Here is a 27,275-nt window from a genome sequence, read left to right as displayed (position 1 = left end):
CGGAGTTTTTGCACACAAATATTTAGCATAGGAGCCAGAGTGGAGCCAAAAGGAAAGCATGGGCCAGTCTTCTGCTGCTTAAGGGTCCTATTATGCAAGCACAAAAAATACAAGGGGCAAGGATAAAAAAGCTCTAGTGGCCAAGGGATTGACAGACCATCTATTCACCCTGTTTGAAGGATTTAGTGAGCAAAATCTCAGATGAAGATCTTTGCCTTCTAATGAGAATAGGATGATCCAAGGACGGCTGAAACAAGATGCAATCTTCTGAAAAGCAAAGGAAAAGGTCTCATTGAACCTGACTAAGGAGAATTCCTGCTCAGTAAGTCGACAGGCCCATTCACCACCCTGGAAGATAAACTGACATAAGATGGAGACTGTCCATAGACATATCTTCTGGCCCAGGGCTGCCAAAAAAAGATTCTGAGGACTTCCCTGACAATTGATATAAGAATGACAAACCTGGTTGCCTATTCTCATGCACATTACATGTTTCTGAAGATGTGTGGCAAAATTAAGAAGAGTTTCATACATTTTGTCCGTCTCCTTCTAGTTGGAAAATGTTGGGCTTTCTTCTTGGGATAAGAGACCCTGAACCTTGAGGAGTCCGAGGTTTGCTTCTCAAGCCTTGGAACTTGCATTTAGGTTTAAGATGATGGGGGAAGCAATAGGGAGTCTCCTTATCGAAATTTGTTGGAAACCGCCACCACTGAAGATTCTGATGAATCGCCACAATCTCTGGTACTAGATGTTTGTAATTCCCAGAAACTGGTTTCAAGTAATCCAGAAGATGTTGAACCAATGGTTGTAAATTGTAACAAGCTCACAGCCCCACAGCACCGCTGCAAACAATGAAAAATAGCTCGTGTTGGCCTGTTAAGGACGAAATGGAGGTACCATTATTACACTACTGTAACATGTCTGCAACATACTAGACTCCGGCTGGGGTCAACCCACAATGGACTCAGGGTCGGAGCACTGGGGAACCTTCACTGGACTGATGGGCCACTTGGATTCAGGCCGTGGGCATCAAGTACAGAGGTGGATCCAGAAGGTGGTTTCTCAGAGCAGGATCAGGCAGGCTTATTTCTTCTTTGGACCTGTTTCTTCTGGACAGGTCAGCTGTTCACAGGAGGTTTTGTCTTTATTGAAGGCAGGCAGTCCTTCCAAGGCTTTGGAGGTCACTGGTCTGCAGGACAAGTTGTCTTCTTGAGCCGGATACTTCCAAGGCTGCATACAGGCCGGTAGGGCAGGGGCCAAGTCAGTGGTTGTCTTCAGTCTTCTCTGCTGTGCAACTTCTGTAGTGTCCGGCTCTTTTTAAGTCGACAGGAATCTGATTTTAGGGTTCAGGGGTGCCACCTAAATACTGAATTTAGGGGCATTACGGGGAGTGCCAGGTGGTAGCCAATGGGCGACTCACCTTTAGGGTGACTATAGCCTTCCTATGCCCCCTTCTGAGGAGGGCATAGCCCTAACCCTATTTGCCTAATTCCTTACACACAAGATGGAGGAATTTTAACAGTAGTGTCCTGGCATGGGGTGGGCACTCCTAAGTTACTCAATTTTCCCATGAGACCTGCTGCCAAAACGTGGGGTCAGAAACTGAAGGTCGACCTCCTCCACCATTTGGAGAGGCCTTGGTCGCATTTCAAAGGCGGCAAGGCCTTTGAAGCTCTCTGTTCTGGAATGTCCATCCTGACTGGGAGAGGAGGTCACACCTCTGCCCAGAGCTGGCCTTTGGCATGAGCCCTCAAAAGCATTGGCTCTTAACTCAGGGGTCCAGAACTCTGTTTAAAGTGGCTGCACTGGTTCAGACCACTCAGTGCCCACTCTAGGAGTTAGTAGTTTTCAAGTGAGCACCTCTAAGAATGATACTTCTGAGAGGCCCCGATTCTTAGTACATACAAAAGTTCTCTTGACTGGACTGTTTTCATTTTTTTCCCCCAAAGATCATATACTGGAGGTTGGGGGGTCTTCTACTGTTGTAAGATAGGGGATTTCACAATTAATGTTGCAATAAAGAAGTATTGCTTTGAGTGTTTGGACAGCCCAGAGTGATTAGATATGCCAAAAAGTGCCACCATTGGGTCTGGTAGTAATGATACCTGCAGCTTTATGCTGATCGAGTGGAATACTTAATTCCAAAAATTAGCAATAGCAGGGCAAAGATAACAGACATTAAGCCAATCCCCTACTACACAATGACATCAAAAACAACCGCTTGATATTGATGGAGCAAATTTATTCAATTTCGCAGGAGTATAGTAGAGCAACCACTTTGTAAAGAATGCCATTCTTTAAAAACGTGCACTACTTAAAGCTTTGCACGAAGAGTTATTATAATGCTTCCATGTCAAGGGATCAATCATGCAGGTTGTAGCAGCTGCTATCCTACTTAACGCGGAAGGGAGAACTCTAGCTGGTAATTCCTCAAGAAGAATATTATACCAGTTAACAATTCCTGTCCGTTTCTGAACCCACATGGCTTTTGTGATTCTAAACGGTAGTGATTCGACTGAATACTGTCCTGCAAAACCCATTGATTGAATAAAATGAGCTATCTGAAAATAAGAAAAGCGTACACATACTGGATTATTTGGATTATTAATTTGGAGTTGTGCCGATGATCCCCTACTAGAAAGTCCTGAAGCTTTCCTAGCCCCAGTCTTTCCCAGTCATTTATAGCTTTCACAACCAGAGGAAGCCAGAATGCTGCAGCTTCTCTTAGGGAGATAGATGATAGCGAGTAAAGTGATAGCTTTGCTGAAGTTCTGCACCTCTAGAATGGAGAAAATTTGGGATTTTATATCTAGTACATTTTGGCAGCCATGGCATCTTGAGAAAATGAGATAGATGAATATTATTTTCAAGAAGCATCTGTTTTAAATAGAAGTTTGAATCAACATGACATGTGGAGGCTGCTCTTACAATCCAGTCTAAGTATGTTGCATCATACTATTTTTAAAAATGAGGTAAGGCTAGACCGCTGTCCTCTATAGTCAGCTGAACTGTCTCGAGCTGAGTAGGAGGTCTTTCATTTGACCAAATTAATTTACGTAGCATTACATTAAGATCCTTAAAGAACTTTTGAGGAACCTTAATTATAACTTTGGAAAATATAAATAAAAACAAGGGCAGTATCATCATTTTGATCAAGGCAATGCGACAAATGATCGTTAAAGGTGTATTCTGCCATTTGAGCTGGGAGCCTGTGCTTTCCTAAGAGTGGGGAGGTAATTCATCGAATAAAGATCAGCTATATTAGAAGAGACATATATGCCAAGATATCTAATAGGATGAGGAGTCTGTTAACTAGATTGCATCTTGACTGGCAAGACTATATCTCGGGCATTACACAGCAATGCCTCAGATTTTGATTTGTTGATCCAATAGCCTCCCAGATTAGAAAAAGCTTGGATCTTGCTAAAGATCTTTTCGATATTCTGTGATTCAGCCGCAAGATACAAAATTGCGTCATCTGCAAAAAGTTTTATCTTGGGGGCACCTGGCAGCTGAGGTTTTATAGAAACATCCTGCCTCAGGGCAGATGCTAATGGTTCAATAAAGACAGCCTAAAGGACCGGGGGACAAGGGGCACCCCTGCAAGGTCCCACGCCATATCAAAACCTTACAGACTACTCATGCATGGACTAGAATGTTGGCCTCCGCCTCTCGATACAAGTTCAAGAAAAATATAACTAGTTTGTGAGGAAATTTAAATCTTCAGAGGATTGCAGTAAGGAGCTCCGATTGTACAAGATCGAAATCTTTTTTCGCATCAAGCATAATTACGGCTGCTTTAATTTTATTTGCAGAATAATAATCAATAGTTTGGAGCAGGAAATTTGTGTTGGAGGAGATACATCTTCCAGGTAGAAATCCACACTGATCATGATGAATTAAACCCGGAGCTAGAGGTGGAATACAGGTTGCCCAAATTTTCATAAGGATCTTATAGTCATTGTTGAGAAGACTAATAGGGTGATAAGAGTCTGGTTTTTAGCTAAGCTTGTCTTTTTTAAGAAAGCTGACTATTACTGCCCGGGTAAATGAGCTTGGTACTTCTTCTCCATTAAGTATTGCATTAAAGAGTGCAGCTAGGATCGCTATAATCTGAGTAGACAGAATTTTGTACAATTCCTCTGAAAGGCATTCTTCCCCTGAAGCTTTGCCATTTGGAGAGTTCCTAATGGCTTCAGGTACCTCTAGCTCAGTAATTGGCTGCAACAATGCGAACTGAAGCTCTTGGTTTAAACCTGGTAGAGAGACTGCATCGAGATATTAGTTAATAAGCTAATTGAATATAGCTGTCTTGAAAGTATAAAGTTTTGCATAGTGCGCTAAAAAGACCTTTCTTATCTGCTTAGCCTGGTCCACCATACGTCCCAAAGACTCGTCGAAAATAGATTCAATGAGGGAAGCGATCTGATGTTTTTTTAATATATTGTGATTGAAATTTACCTACATGCTCACGCTCTCCGTAATGGTGTTGAAAGCATGCATTATAATTAACAATATCTTGTTCTAAGAAAAAATTCTTCAATTGAGTTTTTGCATCTTGAAGACAAGGCCCTGACTTGTGATCGCTTGTTACCTGATGTAAGTACGTGGCATGATTGAGTTCCTGCTGGAGGCTTTTCACTTTTTCCTTTCTTGTTTTTCTAAGAAAGGCCTTAAAAGCTATGGCTTCCCCTCTCATATGCACTTTACATGACTCCCAGACAGCAAAAATAGAGACAGTTACTTCATTTCTAGTTAAAAATTCAGCAACTGAAATTTTGAGCGCAGAAATCCAGCCTTGATTTGTTAACAATGATTTATCTAAGGACCACCTGGGCCTTTCTCGGTGTTGGTCAGAGAAAGATATTTGAACAGAAGGGAACAGAATGATCCAAAAAGGGGTTAGACATAATGTCTGAACCGGCTCTATCCCAGGAATAGGCTACTAAGAAAAAATCAATCCTTAATGCCTTTTTGAGAAACAGGTATAGGTTTGATCTTGTGGATGGTCCAACTGCCAGGGGTCCTGCAAAGCCAGATTGCGGATACATTTTGACTAAAATCAGTAGGTTTGCGGCTTATTTTGTGTACAATTTTTGTGGGCGGTATCGAGAGTCATGTCTTGAATTATATTAAAAGTCCCTCCAACTACTAAAAGGCCAGAAAGAGTGCTCAGGAGCTTGTAGAGGATTTGCAAAGAAGTAACTCCATCTTCTATGGGGCCATAAAAGCTTGTAATATGCATTAACTGCCTGTCCGCCTTGATACTAACTACTATTCATCTTGCTTGAGGATCATGATGGACCTTAAGAATTTCCCATTGGAAATCCCGAGTGAACAGGATTGCCACCCCACGGACAGCTGCGCTTGCAGAGGCAAAAAAGGAATGAGAAATGAAGTCAGAGATTGTAGGACAGTTTGCCTGTTGTTTAAGATGGGTTTCCTGCAAAAGAACCACATGAGCGTGGGAGGATCTTAATCAATGAAGTATTGCTCTAAACGTATGTGTATTATTCAGGTCATTCGCATTACATGACACAATTTTGAAAAACCTGGCAGAGCATATGCTAGTTTGACTATTGATCATTAGTAAGAGTTTCTAAGATCCTGTTGGAATTTAACCTGACCTTACAGTGTATTCCTAACCGTAGAGAACATATCATTAAGGACTTTATCCCATTATTTCTCAGCAGCATCATCTTGGACCATGGTTTAGTGATTTCTTTGTATTTGTAATCTGCTCTTTTCACCCACCCTAGTGCGGAAGCCCATCCACCCAGTGCTTCCACACCCACCCGCAAAGACTAGGCCGACCTGTCATAGCCTCATCCTCATCCTCCCAGTGACCCCAGCCCCTCCCAGTGATTAATCTCTCAACCCCCAGATAAGAGTGCACTGGTGTGGCACCCATTAGGTCCATGTCTGGGAAGGATGGCCAGTGAGGACTGGTGTATGAGAGCAAACAAAAAAAAAAGAAAGGAAAGACCCCTAATGACATCTTGCTTTTACTTATAACATTCGTTTAACACCTAGATTACGTCTTGAGGGAAGCAAGGAAATCTTTTGCCTGTTGAACACTTTGGAAAATATGGGCCTGGCCCTTATGTAAAACCTTCAATTTTGCAAGTTGCACTATGCCAGCAGGAGCCCCCAGTTTCTTGAAATCATCAATCAAATTCACAAGTTTACGACGTCAACGTGCTGTAGTTATTGACATATCGGGGAAGACCCGGAAGGAGAAATCACTTTCTACTTTAAGCGTTCTTCTTTTAATGGCTTGAGATAAGATCTGTTCCTGTAATCACCAACATTGATCAAGATAGTACATGGATATTTAGAATTCTGGGGCCGTGCTGCCAGAACTGTATGGGCCCGCATAATGGTCAGATCTGAGTGGGCCACGGTCCTATCGAGAAGGATGTTCTTGTGGATCAAATCTGTTATCACTTTTGAAACTGAGGATGCTGCTTCTAGCTCTCAGATTAGAACATCTAGATCGATTTTCAATATCATCCAATTTGAATTGAAGCTCCTCAAGTTCAGCCTGGGTCTGACTTGCTACATTTGCACATCCATGGTGAGTATCGTCAAGGTCAGAGACTCTCTGCTCCACTTGGAAGATCCGTGACGTCAAATGCAATATATTGGAGTTGAGTTGGGCTAATTGATCATTAGTTTTCTTATGGACTTGTTCATGAGTTAGTTTTAGGTTGCGTACTTCCCTTAAGATGAGATTCAACATGGCCTAGACCGTGGGACTAGACGGAGTGGTTGATATAGCCCAATATAGGGGACTTAAAATCAGAGCGAGATTGTCATCCCCATGATCCCTAACGGACGGCAGGTCTGATGTTAGAGGAGGAGGATCGATGGAGCCTGAAGTGGTTGAAACCACTAAACAATTGGAAGGTTGATCTTTTAACTCATTCTTGGTCATGGGGGAGCTCTTTTCTTTCTCGCCCCCATTGGTATTAGGCATTGAGAACAAGGGATAAGAGGGTTTTCCTATAGATTGAGCCTCCCCAAGCGATGAAACAGGGGGTGAAGCAGTATCTATATTTACAGAGGAGAGTCTTGTCCCATTATTGAGAGAAAGACAAGAAGACCCCTCCCTTATTAGGTCTATAGTGGGTAATAGCGATGGTGATAACGAGCCTGGAGTTGATGATAGTTGGGTCGTTCCTGCCTCTTGATGGCTGGTACTGGAATTTGCTGTAGGTGATAGTAGGTCTGTCATAGATGTCATAAAGGGGTTTTGTCCCATCCTGGAGTTTTTCCATACATTCCGTTTGGTCTTGTTTTGATCCCCATTTTTGCTTCCCTAAAAGTAACAGGGTTGAACCTTTTGGTTCGCTTATCTTCAGAGATCTAACTGCTGCATGGGTCTTGGAAGAAGCGCCGCAAGTAATGCGTTTCATACTGTCCAGGATATATAGTAGCGGGGTAGCCGGATGGAAACCAAGATGCAACAAGCCGGCATCTGTGCTACACAGACTGCTTCAGCTGCTACCCTGAGTTCTCTCTCCACCTCGGGAGCTGCCTACAGCATGACCCGAGTTGATACACCCATATATAGTCATTGATCATTGACCCGTAAAAGGAGGCAATAGTGTAGTTGTTTAAAAAGTTGAGAAGACCATGAGCTTCTGATATCATCTGAATGTGAAACGGTGCAGCATGGTGCCAAAATGCCATGCAACGTCTTGTATGGTCCTCAGTGGTGAATCACCAAAATCATAGACTTGAAAGCTGACGCCAAACTGCGCCTCTCAGAATTTTAACTTTCCTCTCTTAGCCCTTGAAAGCAGGAAGTGGTGCAGTTATTCCTGAGGACTCGCCATTTCTAATGTCCTTTCAATATCATATCAATTTTACACTAATAACTACCAACATGAGCCTCTGATATAAAGTATGCAGCCAAAGTCAATGGATCATAGAATGTTTTTCCGAAATCGTTTTTTTTCTTCACCCAGCATGCATTTAAACGACCGTTTCTCATCCTACTTCACCCTCCATCTTCTTAGTGCACCCGTTACATGTTGCTTGGAACCAGCCTTTTTGCTATGCCGCAGTGCTGCTTACATTTGAGCAGTTGTGGGAAAAGGAAGGACAGGGCCCACTCCAGCAAAGGGCAAGTTCAGCTATAGTGCCTCCTCACGACCTGGACGACCACCTCCACATTAATCTCAATGCCACTGCTACCGCTGCTATGGCTGTAGAATTGCGTGCTAACTTTCTGCACAATTTCCGCGATACTCCAGTGCTTTCTTAGTCGAGTGCCCAGCGTCGCTCCTCCTTCAATGCTACCATTGCTACCACCAAGCATCAGTCGCCACTGTCAATCTTTCTTCCTGCACCCCTCCGTTACTCCAGGACTCCTTTACTCCGGTACTCTCCTCCATCCCCCCACTCGCCTCTTCCATCACTCCTCCTCCGCTCACCGGTCAGCCATCCTGCCCTCCGACCCAGACACAAATTCAGTCACGGAGCATGATGGGAGCTCCACATGACCACCCACTCTTCACATACTATGCCTGAGAATCGACAAAAGCAAACAAACACAAATGATGGACGAATGCGCAACCAATCAAACATTCACCCTCAGTCACAGATCTGGGTTTAATCCATCAATTCTTTTGCTCACCATTCCACCCCAGTTTGGACCCAGCCATATGCAAATCAGTCTTGACGCTGTTCCCCATAGGAACTGTCCAGCCTGAAATGCCAGGCCAAGTCTTCCCTGGACCGGAAACAAGCATCCTGGGACCGTTTTCAGGGTATCACCCTTCATCAGCCAGGATAGCTTGAATCCAGTGGCATAGTGAGCCCGGGACCCACATCTGGGCATACCCGACGCACTTGTGGCGACAAAAACAAACAAACACAAATGATGGACGGAATGTGGATATAATCAAACATTCACCCCCAGTCAGAGATCTGGGTTCAATACATCAGTTCTTTTGCTCACCATGCCACTCCAGTTTGGGGTGATAATCGATAAAGACATAGCAGGGACATATCTGCTCACATGTAATATAGTGCACCCTGGTATACATATATTACATTCAGTGTGCAGGGGACAGGGCACACAGGCTGTGTGCCATGTTGTGTTTTTTCATTTTAGGCCTGCACCAAGACATGCAGCCTGTGAAGGCAGCACTGGGTTCACTTAGCGAGAGAGTCCCTAAAGGTGGCACAATCTGTGCTGCAGCCCTCAAGGACCTTTCTTTAGTACCCCATGCCCTGGGTACCAGGGGTACCATTTACTAGGGACTTACAAAGGCAGCTAAAGGTTTGTCAATTGGGAAAATGACTGTGCAGTTTTAGGGAAAGAGATCTGGCACTGGTGATTGTTTAGCAGGGATCCAGTGGACTGTCAGTTGTAATTACACCAGAAACCAGGCAATAAAGGTGGGGGGAACAGGTCAAAAGAAGGAATTTCCTACAGCTTTTTTTCTGATGACATGTTATAACTTTTACTGTGACAACAGATGTTATCTGCTTCCTAATGTATTTTCACTAAGACATGGACACGGGTGCAATTGCTTTGTTTATGTGAGAGTTCTTTTTGCCAAATGCCATCGTTTTTTACATTTACACACATGGGGAGATTTACTTAGAATCATAGGAGTGTTGTGCTGAGACCTAACAAGCATTGGCAAAGCAATAGTTCTCTCCTTTGAGATGTTGACTATGCCATTGCCATTTGTTCATGCTGTACAGCATGGGCATTGCTGACTTTGGCAATGATTTGCAGCCAAGCTTTATAGTAGCATGGCTGCTGTGCAGCATGACTAAGTATGATATAAAAAAGACTATGATTCACTTAAAAATAAATGCATTAATCATAGCGCTGTTTTAAATTACTATTGGCCACACTGAAAGCATCCGTGTTTCTGTACAGCATGGCTACAAAACATTGCCAAAGCCAATAGCTCTTGTGTATCAGACCTATTGGATTGCCCAGGCTTGCTGTGTTTTTTAATTTTCTTGGACAACAAATTTGGGAACAGTGGGAGGGAAGCTCGCAGTGTTTGGAACTGTGGTAAGGAAGGTGTGGTGAAGACCTAATGTGCCCGATTAATCGGCGGTACTCTGGAGTAATCATAATCCAGGTGTAGGGCTTTAAGCCCTCATCCTCTGTTCTATTGTGTGTTCTGACACTGTAATGTCTTTGAATGCCTACTGGTGCTGAAGGAAAGTGCCTAACAACTGACCTTTTAGTTTCAGGAAACAGCCCTCCAAGGTATAATGGCCCATTTGTGGTAGAGATTCCTGAAGATTTGCCTGTGGGTGAGTATGTCACTGACACAAAATTATGAAAGTAAAACAATGAATGCCACAGCCAATGAGCTATTTTATGTTGATACTGAATTGAAATTGCATTTATATAATGCTTATTACCCCAGTTGAGGTGTTGAAGTGCTTTACAGTGAGCAGCATACTACTCAGGAGCCTCAAAGTATGGGATCAGTCCATTGGTTAGTGGGGTTAGTCTTTCACGCTGAAGGAAACCATTCTATGTATTTATTCCAGTTTCTTTGTGCAGTGGTGTCTGGCTTATGTTTATGGCAGGGGATGAGGGAGAGGGGAAGGGGGAGTGGAAACACAATAGTAATAATACAAAAGACAAAACAAAATAAAGACACTTACCTTCAGATGTCTTCCTCGCGGCGTCCTCCTGCTCCTGGAAGCTTCAAAGCACGGGACCAGGAAACGCCACTAACCAGTCCTGACGCTGCTTTCATGCTGTTAGCCAGCATGAAAGCAGCATCAGGATTGGTAGGAGCAGGCTCTCTCAGCGCTCACCATAGCGCTGGAGGCATGTGCCTTCTCTAACCCAGATGTTTTAAGACAGCTGGTTTAGAGATGATTAAAGTGCTTATGTCTGGTTGGCCATCGCAAGACGGCTGGCCAAAGGGACATGCGCACTTTAAACAAGTGCCCAGCTCTCTGCTGCCACTCAGCATCAATTGCCCCACCCCGTCCTGACACTTTATTCAGGACGGGGCACTAAAAAATAAAATGATAATAAAGTTTATTACCATTTTATTGTTCCGTTATGGAGCATTTTTTGGGCGGGCGACGCTCCTCCAATCAAATGGTGTGATCACTAGAAAGGACTATGCAAGAAGCAAATGCTTGCCGGAATAGATATTGTTATCATTTATAAAAAGCTTTAGACAGACATGTATGAGATTTAGCATCGTTTTTATATACAGAAGAGGCTATAGCAGGGAAGCAGAAGTGCATTAAAAATAAATAAAATGTTGGAAAAAGGAAAAAAAGGAAAAGTTTCTTTCAGGGTCAATTTTGCATGCCGGATTTTTAGGAATATTTCAGGTGGAGACTTTTTGTGATAGCATGCTATCTGTGGATATAAACTGTGGAAAGAAACAAACTTAAACACAGCTCTAAAGGAATGTGGCTTTTAACAATATTTCTAGAAGTGGCAGATACTCGCCCCATTGCACGACTAATGCTTGCTGCGCCCCTTTACAAACGAATGTCAAGCAAGGTGACTTTTATACGCATCCTAGTATCTGAAATTAGAATTTTACAACATCACCATTGTATGCAGTGGAAGCAATACTTTCAAATCTGAGAAAGACTGTATTGTGTGCCAACTACAGCAGTATATTCAATACTATAAAGTATTGTGACATTTTATGCAAATCGTTTGCATCCTACATAAACTTCACATATAATGTAAAACATGAAACGTAAACATCCACCAACTTAAAATATAACAAGAAGGCAGTTAATAAACACATGGCAGCAATTATCATTAGTGAATTTAGTGCAGGCTTCTGCTGCATTGACTACTTGGTTCTTAAGGTGCCATCACCTGTCCCTACCTGAAGAGCATCAGGTCCCACAGAGCAGGCACCATGTCCTGCAAAATGGATGTGTCTGAGTTGGCCATGACCAACATCATCCATTCTGCCTTGTAATGGAGTATACTTAGATATGTTTTTGATGATGCACAGGCGAGATTGTAGTTTGGACGCACAAATTCTTTGCATCGAATTTTCAACAACAATTATTTCTAAGGTACTATGCTCAATAGCTGGCATTTTTCTATAGATCATGTAGCCATTGAGACTAAGGGCTTGATTTAGAGTTTAGTGGAGGGGTTAATCCACACTACTATCTCCATAGGCAATAATGAGATCCTAATACAGTGGACAGATGTCTGTCACATTTGTGATGGAATAACCACCTCTGCTGAAATCAAAATCAGGTCAGAAGTCTTCTAGATCAGAAACAGACTACCGTCTAATGTTGCACATTTTGATTTAAAGGCCTTTCGAAGAAGTCAACAGTATTCGAAATAACAAGCCAGCTAAATGTCAAACCTTTTAGACGTGACTCTTGAAGTAAATATTTATGGCTCTATTTTTTATGGAGCCCACAAGACCAAAATGTCTGTATTTTATGTGATTTTGTCCATTGAATGTCATCCATCATATTTTTTGAAACGTGAAGAGGTTGCCAACCACTTCATTTGCAACCATCTCCCATAGAAAACAATGGAGGAAGGTAGTTAAAATAACACCCAGAGGAACTAATGTTAAATACATTAAATCAGTTTGACAATGTATTTCTTTGTGTGTATACATACTGAAATTATATATAATTTACTATTTAAAAATATGTAGGTTAAACATAATTAAAAAACGGAATCGAACTTTTGAATAAATAATAAAATAAATGAAATGTATATTGAGGGTGGGTATATTCATACACAGTTGGGACAAGTTAAACATTCTGATTTAATTTGTTTCTACTGTAATAATAATGCATTTCATTTAAGCATTAAGACTTTCACAGCTCTAGTGTACGAGTTGAAGTTTTTCAACCTGAAGGGTTCTGGAATGGTAACTGCATGCCGAGGTGTGTCTGACCTTCAGGGATGACTTGAAATTATAAAACTAACCAATGTTTCAAAGTGACATTGTTTTGATTAAGTTATAGCGAAACGTGTATTAACTTCTCTATAAATGTTCATATAGGAATATGAATCATTCAATCATTGAATAAATGAAAATTATGAAACATTTCATCAAAGAAGAATGCATGTGAATTATTATTTATTCCACATTACCCAAACGCGAAGTGGTAATAATTGGTATAAAAGTGTTTGATTATAAACTAATGCAGTGATACAATTATAGCATGAAAGTCCTGTCTTGCAAATCCTGGGTGGCTTGTGTGTAGACATTACATTGGCCTTAGCCATGCTCATCGATTCTCACAGTTAAGTACTTTTAGAGAACTGAACACTAGTCTGATGGTGCAGTAGCTCTTTGGTCATCTGTGTTCCTGACACATTTTTGTGGATGATCTACTCCTTTTCCTTATTAGGTCTGTAATGTTTTTTTTTTTATCCTTTTAGGTCACTTTGCTTTTCAGATGGATGCTACAGATCCTGAGGGAGACAAACTGACTTATTCCCTGGAGGGCGAGAATGCATATTACTTCAAAACCAACAAAGATACTGGAGAAGTATCAATCGCTGTGCAGTTGGACTATGAACAGGTACATTTTCTGAGTTCTGGGAAATTATATCATACTTGTGGCCTGCGCAGGTGTGAGAGGATATACCTTGGAATGAGAACCCAAGGTGGGAGTCATATGCTGAGGCAATGTCATAGGACAGTTATATTCAAACTTCAAAGGAGTCTGAAGATGCATGAAATTGCTGTGAATGTGGTTTCTGCTGATGGATACTACATGCAAATCTTTAGAACATTGTGAGGAGAGAGGATGGGTATGACGAAGCAAGAAGTAAATAATTAATTTTGTCATCCAAAATGTATTTTTCCCTTGGGTCTAATCCCTCTAAATGCATCACAAGCTCAAAAGCCACTTAGGGCCTTCTGTATAAGCCTTGACCTTTGTGCTTGCCTGATGCTGAAATCTGCTAAACTGGCAAATGATTTGAACCCTTTAATATCACCTAGATCCGAGCCAGGAGCTTGAAATTCCAATATATTTAGTGTGAGTCTACCACCTAACTAAATACCCTACATGTGTGGAATTCACCTCATATTGGATGAAGCAAGGGACCTTCCTACAATAAGAAAAGCAGACATCAGCTATTCTCTGTGGAAATAAAACAGCCTTTGTTAGAGATGATACCAATAAGAGTATGAAAAGGTTGCAGCAAGATGCCTAGAATCTAAAGCCTTGTGTAATATCTCTGAAAATTAAACTGTTCTTTGTCACTCAAGCACTAATCTAAAGCAGTAAACCTACCTTTAAAGTTCAAGCAGAACTTCCTAAGCTCATGAAACAGCATCTGCTTACCACACACAAGTGAACCACGGGCGTAAATCGCAATGACTAATCAGACAAGGCCAAAAGAAACACAACCATTGTGTACCAAACAGCTCCTATGGTTGTTCACTGTAGGATTTCAAAGCACCAAATGCAGGCAGCCTGCTTGAAACATTGGTACAACAAATATTTCCAACTGGAGTCTCAGTGTTGTGCCTTCCATTACTTTGATGTCAATAAATGAGTGTTCCATTGAGAACACCACTGCTCTGGGTGACTGTCTTGGTTCTAGTGTTTTTGGTATTCTACACTGTTGGATTGGAATTTCTCTTGATAGTACATTCTGTCGTGGGTGATTTCCACCAGTGATGCAAACACATCTGGCAGAGCACTTTAGATCAGTAGCTTAACACAAATCTGTCAACGAAAAATGCCAATGGACTAAAAGATATGTAAACAGTGTGGGAAGAACTAGTGCTCCTGCTGCAAAACTTGCTTCTCCTTAATATCTAAACTTCAACCCAACAACTATTTCTGACTCTGTTTCAGACCAGCCCAGAGCTGATCTTTCTTTGACAGGTGTCTAATTACTTTGGTAATTTGCACTTTGGTTGGTGTATTTTCTATAATAGATTTCCTGGTCTTCAATATGATTACAGCTAGTAGGAATGCATTTGTCAACGGTGGTAATGTTAGTGCTGGTGCTAAGATTGACTTTTAGAGTATGGGGCCCATGGAGGGACACCAAAGATGTAGTTCCCTATTAGTCACTGGGCGATGTTCAGATCAGGCAAAGAGTAGTGGTAGGAGAACACCCTGGTTGGCATGAGGAGTTTGTATATGTGTTAATATGACTGGTGGGTACAAGTGCCAGCCATCCTGTTTTCATTGTATGTGAGCTGAAAGTGATATTATTGGAGTTAGGCTGGTTTGCCTCATGACTTTTAGCATTTCATTTTATTCAGTTCAGTCCAAACCTAGTTTATTTAAGACAACCATATTTTAAAACATAGCATAAGAAAGCAATCAAACAGATCAAAACAATAAACATATTTGGCCTGATTCCCAAAGGTAAACTTTTAGTTTTGTGTAAGTTTACCACTGTTTGATTGTTTGTTATTCACAAAGGTATTTTACTAGTATTATCTTTACAACTGAGGAGTCCTATTTTTTAATTTGCGGTCACTCCACCGTCATAAAGATATTACTAGTAAATAGCAAACAATCACAAACTTACTCAAAAGTGTAAATTTACCTTTGGGAATTAGACCTATTTTCTTTATCGCCCATAGAAGTTGCCCCAAAGCTATTGCAATGTTTAACAAATTCTTTAGCCCTAGGAAAGGTTTAGCACACACACCCTCCCCCCCAAATCACAATGCTACATTTAAAAAATGACAGTCAAAGGAATTTCTTTAGTTGAGGTAAAAATATAATACATTCCAATAAAAACATGACATGTCAGATTTTACATTCAAGTCACAGGTACAAATCTTAATATTTGCACAAATTTATATGGACAAAGCTAGAATAGCCTAAACAGGATTAATTACTAGTCACACATGTACGTGACCTTCCGAAGTTTGGGATCTGCCCATTTCATTAGCTACGGATTCAAAATTTGGGATCCCAACCAATCCCTAGTAAAAGCTATAGAAAATCAATCCATGAAATAATTCTTATTGAAGGATGAGGACAAGGAGCGAGCCAAAAGGTGTAGCAACTGAGTAGCAACTACTTTATGGACGTTAGAGAGTAATGTTCATCAAGAATCCTGGTGAAAAAATATCCCACAGTGTGGTCCAGTGGGCATTGAGCTGTGCACGACTAACCTCCTCCTTAAGAACTTTCCAATTAGCTGGAATTAATTGCCAAGCTGTATCAAGAAATTGGGCAGAGGGCCATGAACTTTTGGGAGGAGGAATACCTGACCACAATTAAATTCACACTCATAGAAACCCACTCCCACTGTTCCAAACCTCCTTGTCTAGCAGTCCTCAAGTGCTGAGGACCCATGCACTTGTCACATGTTTACGATTATGCAAGGATTCATCTGGTTAGAATCACCTTTATGGGCATCCATTATTGTGGAGGCATCTCAAGTCAGTTTGCAAGGGTGGGTATAACCCTCAGCTTATGAAGAGCACTCTTTACATCCAATGACACTATTAGCTAAAATGAACCCACTATACTAAAGGGGAAAAGAGATAACTGAAAATACATCTGTAATATACTTCTCAATAAATATAGCTGAATGCCAAGTGTGAAACAGGGCTGACCCAAAGGGAAAATGTAGCAGGGTCAGACCCAGTGTCCTAGCTCACCAATGTGGGCTGGTAGGAACAGCATGTGGTCAGCATATGTGTCCACATATGGCAACTGGAAGTCAAGAGTCCAGCCTCCCTCCAACCTCTCTTTACCCTCGTTACCTCTGCAGGTGTGGGCGATGGCTCTGGAGACCAGCATGGCACCAGAAAATTGCCTAATAGTGACCCAAACCTAGCCTTATAATAGGGGGCCCAGTCTTGTGTCCTCAATGATCATATCTATCCTACAGGAGATATCTAGTTGTGCCAGGATCAGATCCTCAGAGGGCTGTCCTTTTTGTGATATATAAGTGACTGGAATGCTTCTGGCCGTTTCAGACATTTCTATGCAGTCAGTCATCCAGTCACTCACCTGTAGGTGCTGTCTTTCAAATAGATCTGGCCCAGGGCTGACCAAAGACCTCATTCTTGCTTTTTGTCAGACAAGATACTGTAGTGAATCCCAGTTTGTTTTAACGGGATAGCAGGAGTAAGCTTAGCCGTAGGCTTGTAAACTTGTGCCCCCGTCACCTAGTGACTTTTAACCTACTTAGCTTGCTCTGTCTTAGCCCATTTAATTATTTATTTCCTCTAAGATGGCTGCCTTGTTTATAGTTAGGCCACTTGTTATGAGCTTTATTATCAGTGTCACTGCGCCAAGGCGTCAAGATCAAGCACAAAAGACAAACAAACAGTAGGTGTTCACACTTAGGGACTTTCCCTCTCTATACTTTCGAGGGATTTTTGATATTAATTGCCGTCCCAAGCATGCCTGTTATCTATTGTTTTGAAATACATCTACGTCAGGGGACCTTGTAGATCTGTATAGATACATCACACTTCAGACAGATAATCAGAGGGATTCCGACCAGAGGGCATCGCCACCATCGCTGATACCGATGCTGCAGTCGTCTTGGCGCTGACCCAGTCTTCGTGTCCCTACGGAGTCTGAGATAGAGACCTCATTCCAAGGTAACGAGGGTTGGGGGCTCCTCTCATGGACACGGCTTTGGCAGATTAGGTTTAGCAAACCCAGCTCTCCATTAGGTAGGAGGTTAGGCCTATTTTTATTAGGGTATTAGGGCATATTCCATCTCATATATATATATATATGTCCCCCTGTTAACAGTGCCAGTATTCCTCTTTTACCCCCAAGTACGGCTCATAAGCCTCAACCACCTTGCTCTGACTCTCTCCACCTACCAGCGAAGCTTTCCACACCTAACCTGGCCAATCCCCCTAAAACTTGGCACCCAAAAAGTGACCCCCTTTACCCAAGGCGGCCAGGTGAAATTGCCTCTTCCATAAACATGGGCACTAAACTGCACAGGATCCATTCCAATATTCCAGCAGACCAGACGTGTAGGGATCCAGGAACTAACCTGAGAACTTTACATCTACCACCAGAAGCTTGCCCCTATGTACTAGTTATTACGAATGTTCCTAAGCTCAAGTCCAACATTTCCGAATCATTCACAGAACTGAAAAACAAGGTCATCCATTGGTTACACAGACACGCTAGATTCGCCTTTCATATGATACCCTCAATACTGATGGTGAGGAGGGTGGGTTGGGTGGGCCCACTCAAAAACCCTGGTACAGGGGATTGTATCGTTATTAATTTTGATACGCCTTCCCTTGTCCAACAGCTTTCTCTAAATGCGTGTCATTCTAACCCCCTAGGGGGGTAATCTCACTCTGTAGGCTCCAGGCTTTCTACCCTCATTTAGCTGTACCAAGCACTAAGGGGGTGACAATCTCACCCAGAGGTCCTTCTAGGGCACAGACGTCACCTGATTTTTGGCCAAGTTGCAATGCTTCTTCGCCCACACTTTCTGAAAACGACTGACTAAAAGTAAGCACTATGTACAGTTTACCCTACTCCCAAGGCCCAAACAACCGGGATAAAAAGTCTCCTATAGCTGGGAAAATTGAAACTTATGAAGTTGGGCAAAACAATCATGCGGCTGAACATACTTTTACCATCGACACTAGTGACCCTATCCCAATTCCCGCACTTGCCCAGTTAGATCCATCCAAGAGTTCTGAAATCCTTATCGGGGGTGCAGACAAGGAGCGTATGGTGACTGAGATTAACTTAGTCACAGACTTACCAGATTGTAGCAAACACAGAGACCCGCCCCCACTCCAGGCATCCGAACAGCTCAGGTTACTCTCCGATTCAGATGGGGCAAGAAACACCCCGGGCATTAACGTAGTAGGAATTCCAAATTCGATTGAAAAGGGTATAAAATTTCCCCACGGTACCCGATCTCCAAGAGAGAACTCTGTGGCTGAAGCTCCCCATGACAAAATAGACGGCCTAGTTACCATCCTTAGTTGGAATATTGCAGGCTTGGAGAACAAAATGAATAACCCTGAATGGGGCAAATTTATAGACGAACACAATCTATGTCTTTTCCAAGAAACATGGGCACTGGAACCCAAATATAGAATTGGCTATAAAAGCTACTGGGTGCCAGCAATTAAGACGAATTCAGGGAGGCCCTCAGGCGGCCTGCTAATATGGCTCAGTTGCTCTTTTAAATGTCGGATTGAAATAATTGACTTGGGCTGCCCTGATTTAATGGGTTTATTAATACCATCCCTTAGAGAGAAACCATTTTTAATAATTAATATTTACAATAGAAGTCTGGGCAGCAAGTATGAGTCCGACGCACTGACTATTTTGGATAGTTTTCTCACTTATAAATCACCTTCTCATTTTATTCTCATTGCTGGAGATTTTAACGCCACTTTTGAACCCTACTCGCTGGCCCAGGAATTATATAAAGATGAAGACGCTTATTGGGGTATTCCCCAGCTGGTGTCAAGGAAAAGACCAAAAATTAATAGATTATCTCACCAGGTCATGGACATTACACTGGCACATGGCTTGCGGGCCTGTAATGGTCGCTCCCGTTCGGACCCTAATCTCCACCCTACATTTAGGCGCGGGTCACAGAAGAGCCAAATAGATTATATCTTGCTCGATATCCGCTTGTGGGGCCATATGGTCGACATGAACATTGTAGAACATGAGGAAAGTGACCACGAACCACTGATTTTATCTCTTAGGAATTTATTACCCCTTCCTGAAGTCTCTTGTCCCAAGACCTACGGACAACAGCTCGCACTGTCCAATAATAGACGTAATGTTAGATGGGAATCCCTGAACACTGACACAACCATTTTGACAACGGCGTATAGGCAGCTGGCAGATCATATGGACCATATATCTCAATTTCCAGAAGATAGTGGTGGGCTTATAGCAGCCCACACACAATTTTTTAACTCCTTAAAAAATCTATTTACCAAAGAGTCGGTGAGAGAACCTAAAAAGAAATGTAATGCAAGATGGTTCAACGCCGCATGTAGAGAAGCACAGCACAAATTGCTGAGAGCTCTAAGAGGAGGTCAGATAGACTTTATAAGGGAAACTAGGAAAGCCTATAAACAGGAACAAGCTAGAGCCCGTAGGAAATGGGACGAATCAAGATGGGTCTCCCTTCTGGAATCTGCTAAAATAAACGACACCTCTAAATTTTGGAAATTGGTGGCTGATGCCAGCGATGAACCTAACTGTTTGCCTGGCGCCTCAATACTCCCTGTAGAGTGGACCGATCATTTTTCCCGATTATATCTTGGGACCATTGGTGCCACCGCCAGGGAACTGTCCCACATCATGACCACTGAGACCCCCAAAATTGAATTTTCCCTGGCAGAAACCAAGGCTGCGATTGTCTCACTTAAATGGGGAAAGGCCCCCGGCCTTGACAAAATACCAGGTGATCTCTACAAGACTGACCCAGATGTTTGGGCTCCATATTTAAACCTCATCTCTAATGTGATAGCTGCAGGAGCACCTGTTCCGAGCTCCTGGTTAGGAGCAGAGATAGTTCCCATTTTTAAGAAAGGCAACCCCTCTAACCCTGCTAACTACCGCCCAATCTCCTTACTCGACAACTTCCAAAAAATTTTTGCAAAGCAAACTTTGTCTTGTCTAGAGGAATGGATTTTGGAAAACAATGCCATTTCTGATCTACAAGCAGGGTTTAGACCAGCAATCAGTACCATAGATCAAGTACTAAGATTTCTAACAATAAAATGGAATACTGTAGAAGTAGGAGGGGGCAACCTTTATGTAGTTTTTATCGATCTTAGAGCCGCGTTTGATCTGGTCCCTAGAAATCAGTTATGGCTGACACTAGCCAACATGGGTGTCCCGCATGGCCTTTTGAAACTTATCGCCCGACTACATGAGAATACCTATGCCCAAATTAGGAATGGCAAGAATGGTGATCTTACTGAACCAGTGGCTATCGAGAGAGGAGTCAGACAGGGGTGTGTGTTGGCCCCAACTCTTTTTCTTTTATATATTAATAACTGTATCAAGTACTTAGTAAATTGCACAAATGACTCCCCCATGCAGGCTGGAACCAAAGTCCCTTGCTTACTCTATGCAGACGACACTATTCTTCTGTCTAAATCATCTATGGGAATACAAAATCTGGTCAACCAGTTCGGTGCATACTGCAGAGACTTTGGGTTAGACATTAATCTTAAGAAAACCAAACTCATGATATACAGCGCCAGGAAAAAGAAGCTCAGCGCAAACACAAAGATGGATTCAATCCTTGTGGAGAGAGTAACGGAATATGATTATCTGGGCATCAGACTATCTGACAAGGGCGGTTGGGATCCAGCTATAAGGAAAGGGGCATTAACAATCAGCCAAAGATGTGGAGTAATAGGACGTAAAGCTAGCACCGCAACAAGCCCCCCTCTGATCCTCATCTCTGAAATATACAAAGTACAAATCCGTGCTGCGGCCCTGTATGGAGCAGAACTTTGGGGATCCCACAGACAAATGGATACTCTTCAAACCAAAGAAAATAACTTCTTCAGACACATAGCCAGACTGGGGAGGGGCACACCAATGCTCCCCCTCAGACTGGACCTGGGTCTACATAGTATCAAAGACATAGCATATCTAAGACCACTCCTGTACTGGGTCAGACTATGGAAAACGGATGAACTCGAACCCTACAGGGCAGCAGTTAAAGAACTACTGCCACCTCGTCATGGATGGGAAAAAGTACGGTGGCTTAGGGAGATGAAAGCAGCATGGACCAAACTGAGTCTATCCCATTATTGGGAGAATCCCGAGATGATTCCTGGCAATGCTAAACGCCTGATCAAAGACCACTATTGGGAAAAGATCTATGAGGAATCCCTCGGCTCAAATAGTTCAGGTCGGCTGACAGCAGAGTTCCTGCTGGTAAAGCATGTTCCTCTGTCTGAAAGCTTCCTGGACCTCCCTATACCAGCCCACGCTCGCTCCTTATTACTCCAACTTAGGTACGGAACATTGGCAGTCAACAGTTTCACGGCCGGCTGGTCGACCAACAGTTCTCCATCGGACAAATGTATAAACTGTCACCTATGTAAGGAAACTTATGAACACGTTCTATTTTTTTGCCCTCTGTATAAATGTCCTCGAGGGAAGTGGATTACCCCTCTGTGCAGAACACTGCCCTCGCCATCTCGCAATAGTGTACTCAGAATATGTAAATATGATACTTCCATACTGACAGTGTGCTCTGTTTCCAAATATTTGGCAGCAGCATGGAAAATTCGCAGCAGGATTATTTCAGATCCCAATCCATCAGTTGAAGAGCGGTCTAGCAGCCAGTAAACCAGCATTCGATCATATTAGTCTGGGACTCTAACGAAAACCGAGACCTATCATGGATATTAGATTGTATCCCCGAGTATGCTGTTTAGTGGGTTACCACAACTATATAATTTTATAAATGCTAAGTTATATCCTATTCTGACCAATCTATTTAATAGAACTGACCAATCATGGGTACCATTCCTTATGGCCCGACCTCTTAACTTTCTTTTTTTTTTTTAATCTGTGCTATTTTCTGGAGTTTTAATGTCTGATTTTATATAGTGATTGGTCTTAGAACAGTTTTTATCCTTTTTAATAATCGATTAGATTGGTTCTAGAACAGTTTTTATCTTTTTAATAATTGATTAGTATTATTTTAGTGTCCAGCATTATGTACAGGGCAAGATCCGGAGACCACCCTGAGTATTCTTCTTTTTACAACTATTTATGGAAATATTTTAGCTATACGACCCCTTTTTTATCCTTTCTTTTACTATACATTGGTTTATGGTTTTTATTTCTATGTATGTATGTTTACTTTTAAAAATGGCCTAAATTTGGTCCGAATAAACTATTGATTGATATATATACATTTCTTTCATATATTGCAAAAACGGTGGGGGTCTTTATAACCATGACTCTTTTCTACACAATACTGTTGCTTGGTATATTCATTATCCTAATCATTACAGTTCATGCAACTTATCGCAAATTGCAGTCATGTTAAATAAAAACTATTATAACTTCACTGCATCTGTGTTATTGCCTTTGTTTGTATGAGACATAATATATCTGTGAGAAAAGGGTAATTTCCGTTTAACCACGACAACCCTGAGATATCTTACTCTGAGTCCATGCGTAAACAACTGCTACAAATCACCTTTAACTATTGTGTTTCTGGTGAGGTACTGCTAGTGAGCCGGTAAGGTTTGGACAACAGTTACACCTAGTTGTAGGGAGAGACTTAGGGGCATATTTATACTCTGTTTGCGCCGAATGTGCGTCAAAATTTTTGACGCACATTCGGCGCAAACATTGCCCCATATTTATACTTTGACGTCCGACGCAGCGGGCGTCAAAGTTCCACCATGTGCGCCATTTTTTAGAAGGGGGAACCAGCCTTGCGTTAATGATATGCAAGGTAGGCGTTCCCTTCTAAAAAATGACTTTAAGGCCTGTGCCCCATATTTATACTGTGACGTCATTTTGACGCACAGGAGGGTGCAGGCCTTAAAAAACGGCGCCCAGCCTGATGGGCGCCGCTTTTTAACGCCTGGGTCAGGGCAGGCGTTAAGGGACCTGTGCCACCCTTGCCCACCCCAGGAGGACGCCCAAGGAAGGAGGGACCCATCCCAGGGAACTTAAGGTAAGTTCAGGTAAGTATTTCTTTCGTTATTTTTTTAGTGGCATAGGGGGGCCTGATTTGTGCCCCCCTACATGCCACTATGCCCAATGACCATGCCCAGGGGACATGAGTCCCCTGGGCATGGCCATTGGGCTAGGGGGCATGACTCCTGTCTTTGCTAAAACAGGAGTCATTTCAATGGGGGTTGGGCGTCAAAACAAATGGCGCAAATCGGGTTGAGGCCAAAATGTTGCCTCTGCCTGACTTGCCCCATTTTTTGACGCCCAAGCTCCATTTTCCCCTACGCCGGCGCTGCCTGGTGTGAGTCATTTTTTTTTACGCTCACCAGTCCGCAGCGCCGGCTAACGTCTTTCAATAAATACGGCGCCCGCATGGCGCTTTGGAATGGCGTTAGCCGGCGTTACATTTTTTGATGCACAACTGCGTTGGCGCAGTTGTGCGTCAAAAAGTATAAATATGGCCCTTAGTCACCTACAAACGAAAGTACTGTCATCCTGAGACCAGCAGTCTTGCTCAGAGAAAGAGTCCAAACTACGACAATACAATATACCTGGCAGCTTCCTGGGTACATTAACTGTGGCAGGCCATGGAAGGGATGAAGGCAAACTTCATTCCTATGCAAAAGCACCATGCACAAGATCTAGTTTTAATGCAAAGTTCACACATAATCACGGGTACGGGGTTACACTTCTACAAACTAGTAGTAGATGATGGTTGCATTTTAAAGAGCACTTCCTCTTTTTAGGGATGTCCCAGATGGTTCTCATGGTCCCTAATGCCTGGTATGAGAGAAATAGTGGATTTCTGGAACTTTGCTAAAATGTTCCTGTGTTGGAAATTCTCACAAGATGACTTGCATTGTGTTACTGAACGATTTGGATTGTAAGTTTGAATAGGGTGAACTGATTTATGGATGGCGTATGAAATTTGTAGTTTATTGAAGTATGAGTCTGAAGAATGGATTGTTTTGCTCTGTGGGAGATGTTTGGTTATGCTATGCCCATTTTAGCTTCAATTGGTGGATTGGTCACTGTTTCCTTGATGTACTATTTATGCCTGTAAATCTATTTGGTTTCTTGTACTGGTTGATCTGGTGATTGGATTCATCAAAATCTAAGCTCTTGAGATTCTGTGGTTTTACTTGTCTGCATAAGGCAGTGTGTAGTGTGAGGAGCTACATATCCATGGACAAGTTTTCTGAACTAAGAAGTTTTCCTTTCCAGGATTGCATGTTTAATTTGGTTAGTGTACTGTACTCCTACAAGCAATGGAGTGAGTGACTAGCTGGGGTAGATTACCACTGGACGGGGTCCACCTAATGTGAGTAGTGGTTTAATCTGTGCTTTCAGTTTCTATTTTCAGCTCTGAAATGCAATTGTTTTTATTCCTTGAGTATCATGATTTGTGATTTGATTTTCTTACTTGTTTTACTGACTTTCCCCACCCTACTAGGATAAGCAGACAAGGGTTTTTATAGTTTAGTGGTTTGAAAGGGTTTTGCAAATGTTTTCCTGTTTACAGAAAATTTGCAGTGTAATTGGTTAGTCAGCCAATGAGCCGCAGTGGGATTGGTGAGATGTTACCTCAAAGCTGTGCTGTCATTGGGTAGTTGCTGACAGAGCTGTGCCATGATATGTTGACTTTTTACAATGATGGTGGATTGGGAGCAAGCCGGATTAGCAGAAGAAATGATGGAGTGTGGATATGATGAAAAGAGTAAAAGCTTTTATTGCTATAGATAACAAAACAAAATGAAAAAGACAAGACAAAGGAGAAGGGGAAAATAGACTAATCATTCTGATGAGTAGGATCATTTTCTAAATGATGTTTTGAATTTTAGACCTCTCGGAAAACAGCAACAGGGACAAATGGTACTAGATTGGCACCTGATATGGGTGCTGGAGGCAATAGTACTGCAGTGCAAGATTCTATAGGAGTGCTACTAAGTGCACAAACTGAAAATGCAATTATAGCCCAGGACAAGCAGTGACATGCATTTTGATGCTCAGGTCCAACCTGCTTCATATGAAAGGACAGTGGTGGTTGACGAGGCTCCTAGCTAAATATTGGCTTTTTAAAAATCAAATTTGGTGATATGTTGAAGGGGAACATTGATTTAAAGAGGCTTTTGGCTTACATTGTTGATGAAATGAGATGGTGGGTCAATGAAGCAGACCGATGTGGAAATTATACACATGATGAATTAGAAGAGCAAGCTGATGGATGTGAAGTTGACATTATCAGGTTGAAAAATGTAAAGCAAAATTATAAAATTGATATGAGACATGGTGAAATTATGGAGATGGCTTGATTACTTTGAGAGATTTAATTGAAAAGACCAGACAGTGGAGTGATTAAAAAAAAATATTGAGAAAGATGGAAGAAAGGGACAGCAAGTAAAAAGAAATTGAAAGGAACTGAAAGCAAGGTGAAGGGAACAGTAAGTGGTTCAGAAACTACAACAGGAACAGCGTTAGAATTTCCTTTGTGAGAATTGCATGGTAGGATTTTGGTACATGTGCAATGAACACAAGCTGATACTTATGCCTTTAATATTAACTTTCCAAAATTGAGTGAGGAACCATAGAGGTGGTATAAGGAGGAACACAGATTCAAAAACATTTCTCTGGTTTGTGGGCTGATTTAAATTCACTCTTTGAGATTGTGGTTCCCAGTGATTTGTGGACAGAATGTAAAGCTGTGGCTGGATGGACAACAAAGGACCCTGCTACAGTAGCTCCTAGTTTTGATCCTTCTGGGGAGGTAGCGGACCAATATGAACAGGTGACTGAGTAACAAAAATGAGTGCCTGGAAAAGATATCAATTGGATACAAATTTCAAAAACTTCACAAGAACTGCAAGAGTCAGTGCATGTCTTTTACAACACATGCAGGTGTTTAGGAAACACAGCAGAGTTGGTGTTCCAGAGAAAGCTGTGTGTGCTTGTGTGATGGGTATGAGGCCAGATCTTAGCAATCACATTCAGCAAAGTGGATTGTGTTGGAAGACAAAACCGTATAGATAAGCTCTTGAAGCTGGCAACATACAGTAGTGATTATTTTATTGTGAAGCAAAAAAACGATTATGGAGAAGTTGATGATTTCTCAGATGAAGCAATTTGAGAGAATGTTCCAAAACCAAATTAGTTCAAATAGGAATTTTGTGTAGTCTGGAATGAAGGGGATGAATGAAATACAGGGGGTGCATATGGGAAATGGAGTATGCCAATGCAAGGTTGTGGAACAGGAATAGTGAACAATGATGGAATGGATGTGAATGGAATGGATGTGACTGCTTGCTAATTCTGTGGGAAAATTGGACACTGGAAAAGGGAGTGTCACTAGAATCCAGATAGGATACAGGGAGAAGTTGTTCCACAGATGCAGAGAAATGTGATGTCCCAAATATAGCAAATTCTGAGCAAGGTGTACAAAGTTAGAAATCAATTGTAATGTTAATGGCGTCAGCTCCATTGATGCTGCAAAACATGAGAAAAAAAAGCCCCTATAGTTTAGAGTACCAACAGAATCCATTGATTGTGAAGAATTAATTGCCAGGAAGCAGTTCTCAATGATAGTGCCTGAGGAGTGAGGAGGTTTGCATACTTGGAACAGTCCTAGAGGTAGACCACAGTGGCCC

General features: G+C 42.1%; 1 protein-coding gene across 3 annotated transcripts in view; it reads left to right on the top strand.

Annotated features, from left to right (window-relative positions):
* The window catches only part of CDHR2 (cadherin related family member 2), a 497,387-nt gene that overhangs the window by 185,883 nt on the left and 284,229 nt on the right, over positions 1–27,275 (top strand). For all 3 annotated transcript variants that reach the window (XM_069244564.1, XM_069244565.1, XM_069244566.1), the window contains 2 exons: positions 10,225–10,293; positions 13,400–13,542. In XM_069244564.1, the coding sequence (XP_069100665.1) occupies positions 10,225–10,293; positions 13,400–13,542 (212 nt within the window). The remainder of the gene's footprint in view (positions 1–10,224; positions 10,294–13,399; positions 13,543–27,275) is intronic.

This window comes from Pleurodeles waltl, chromosome 7 (genome assembly GCF_031143425.1).
Source record: "Pleurodeles waltl isolate 20211129_DDA chromosome 7, aPleWal1.hap1.20221129, whole genome shotgun sequence".
In the NCBI taxonomy this organism is placed as follows: domain Eukaryota; kingdom Metazoa; phylum Chordata; class Amphibia; order Caudata; family Salamandridae; genus Pleurodeles; species Pleurodeles waltl.
Note: the sequence above shows the minus strand (reverse complement) of the source record. Positions and strands in the feature narration are given on the sequence as shown.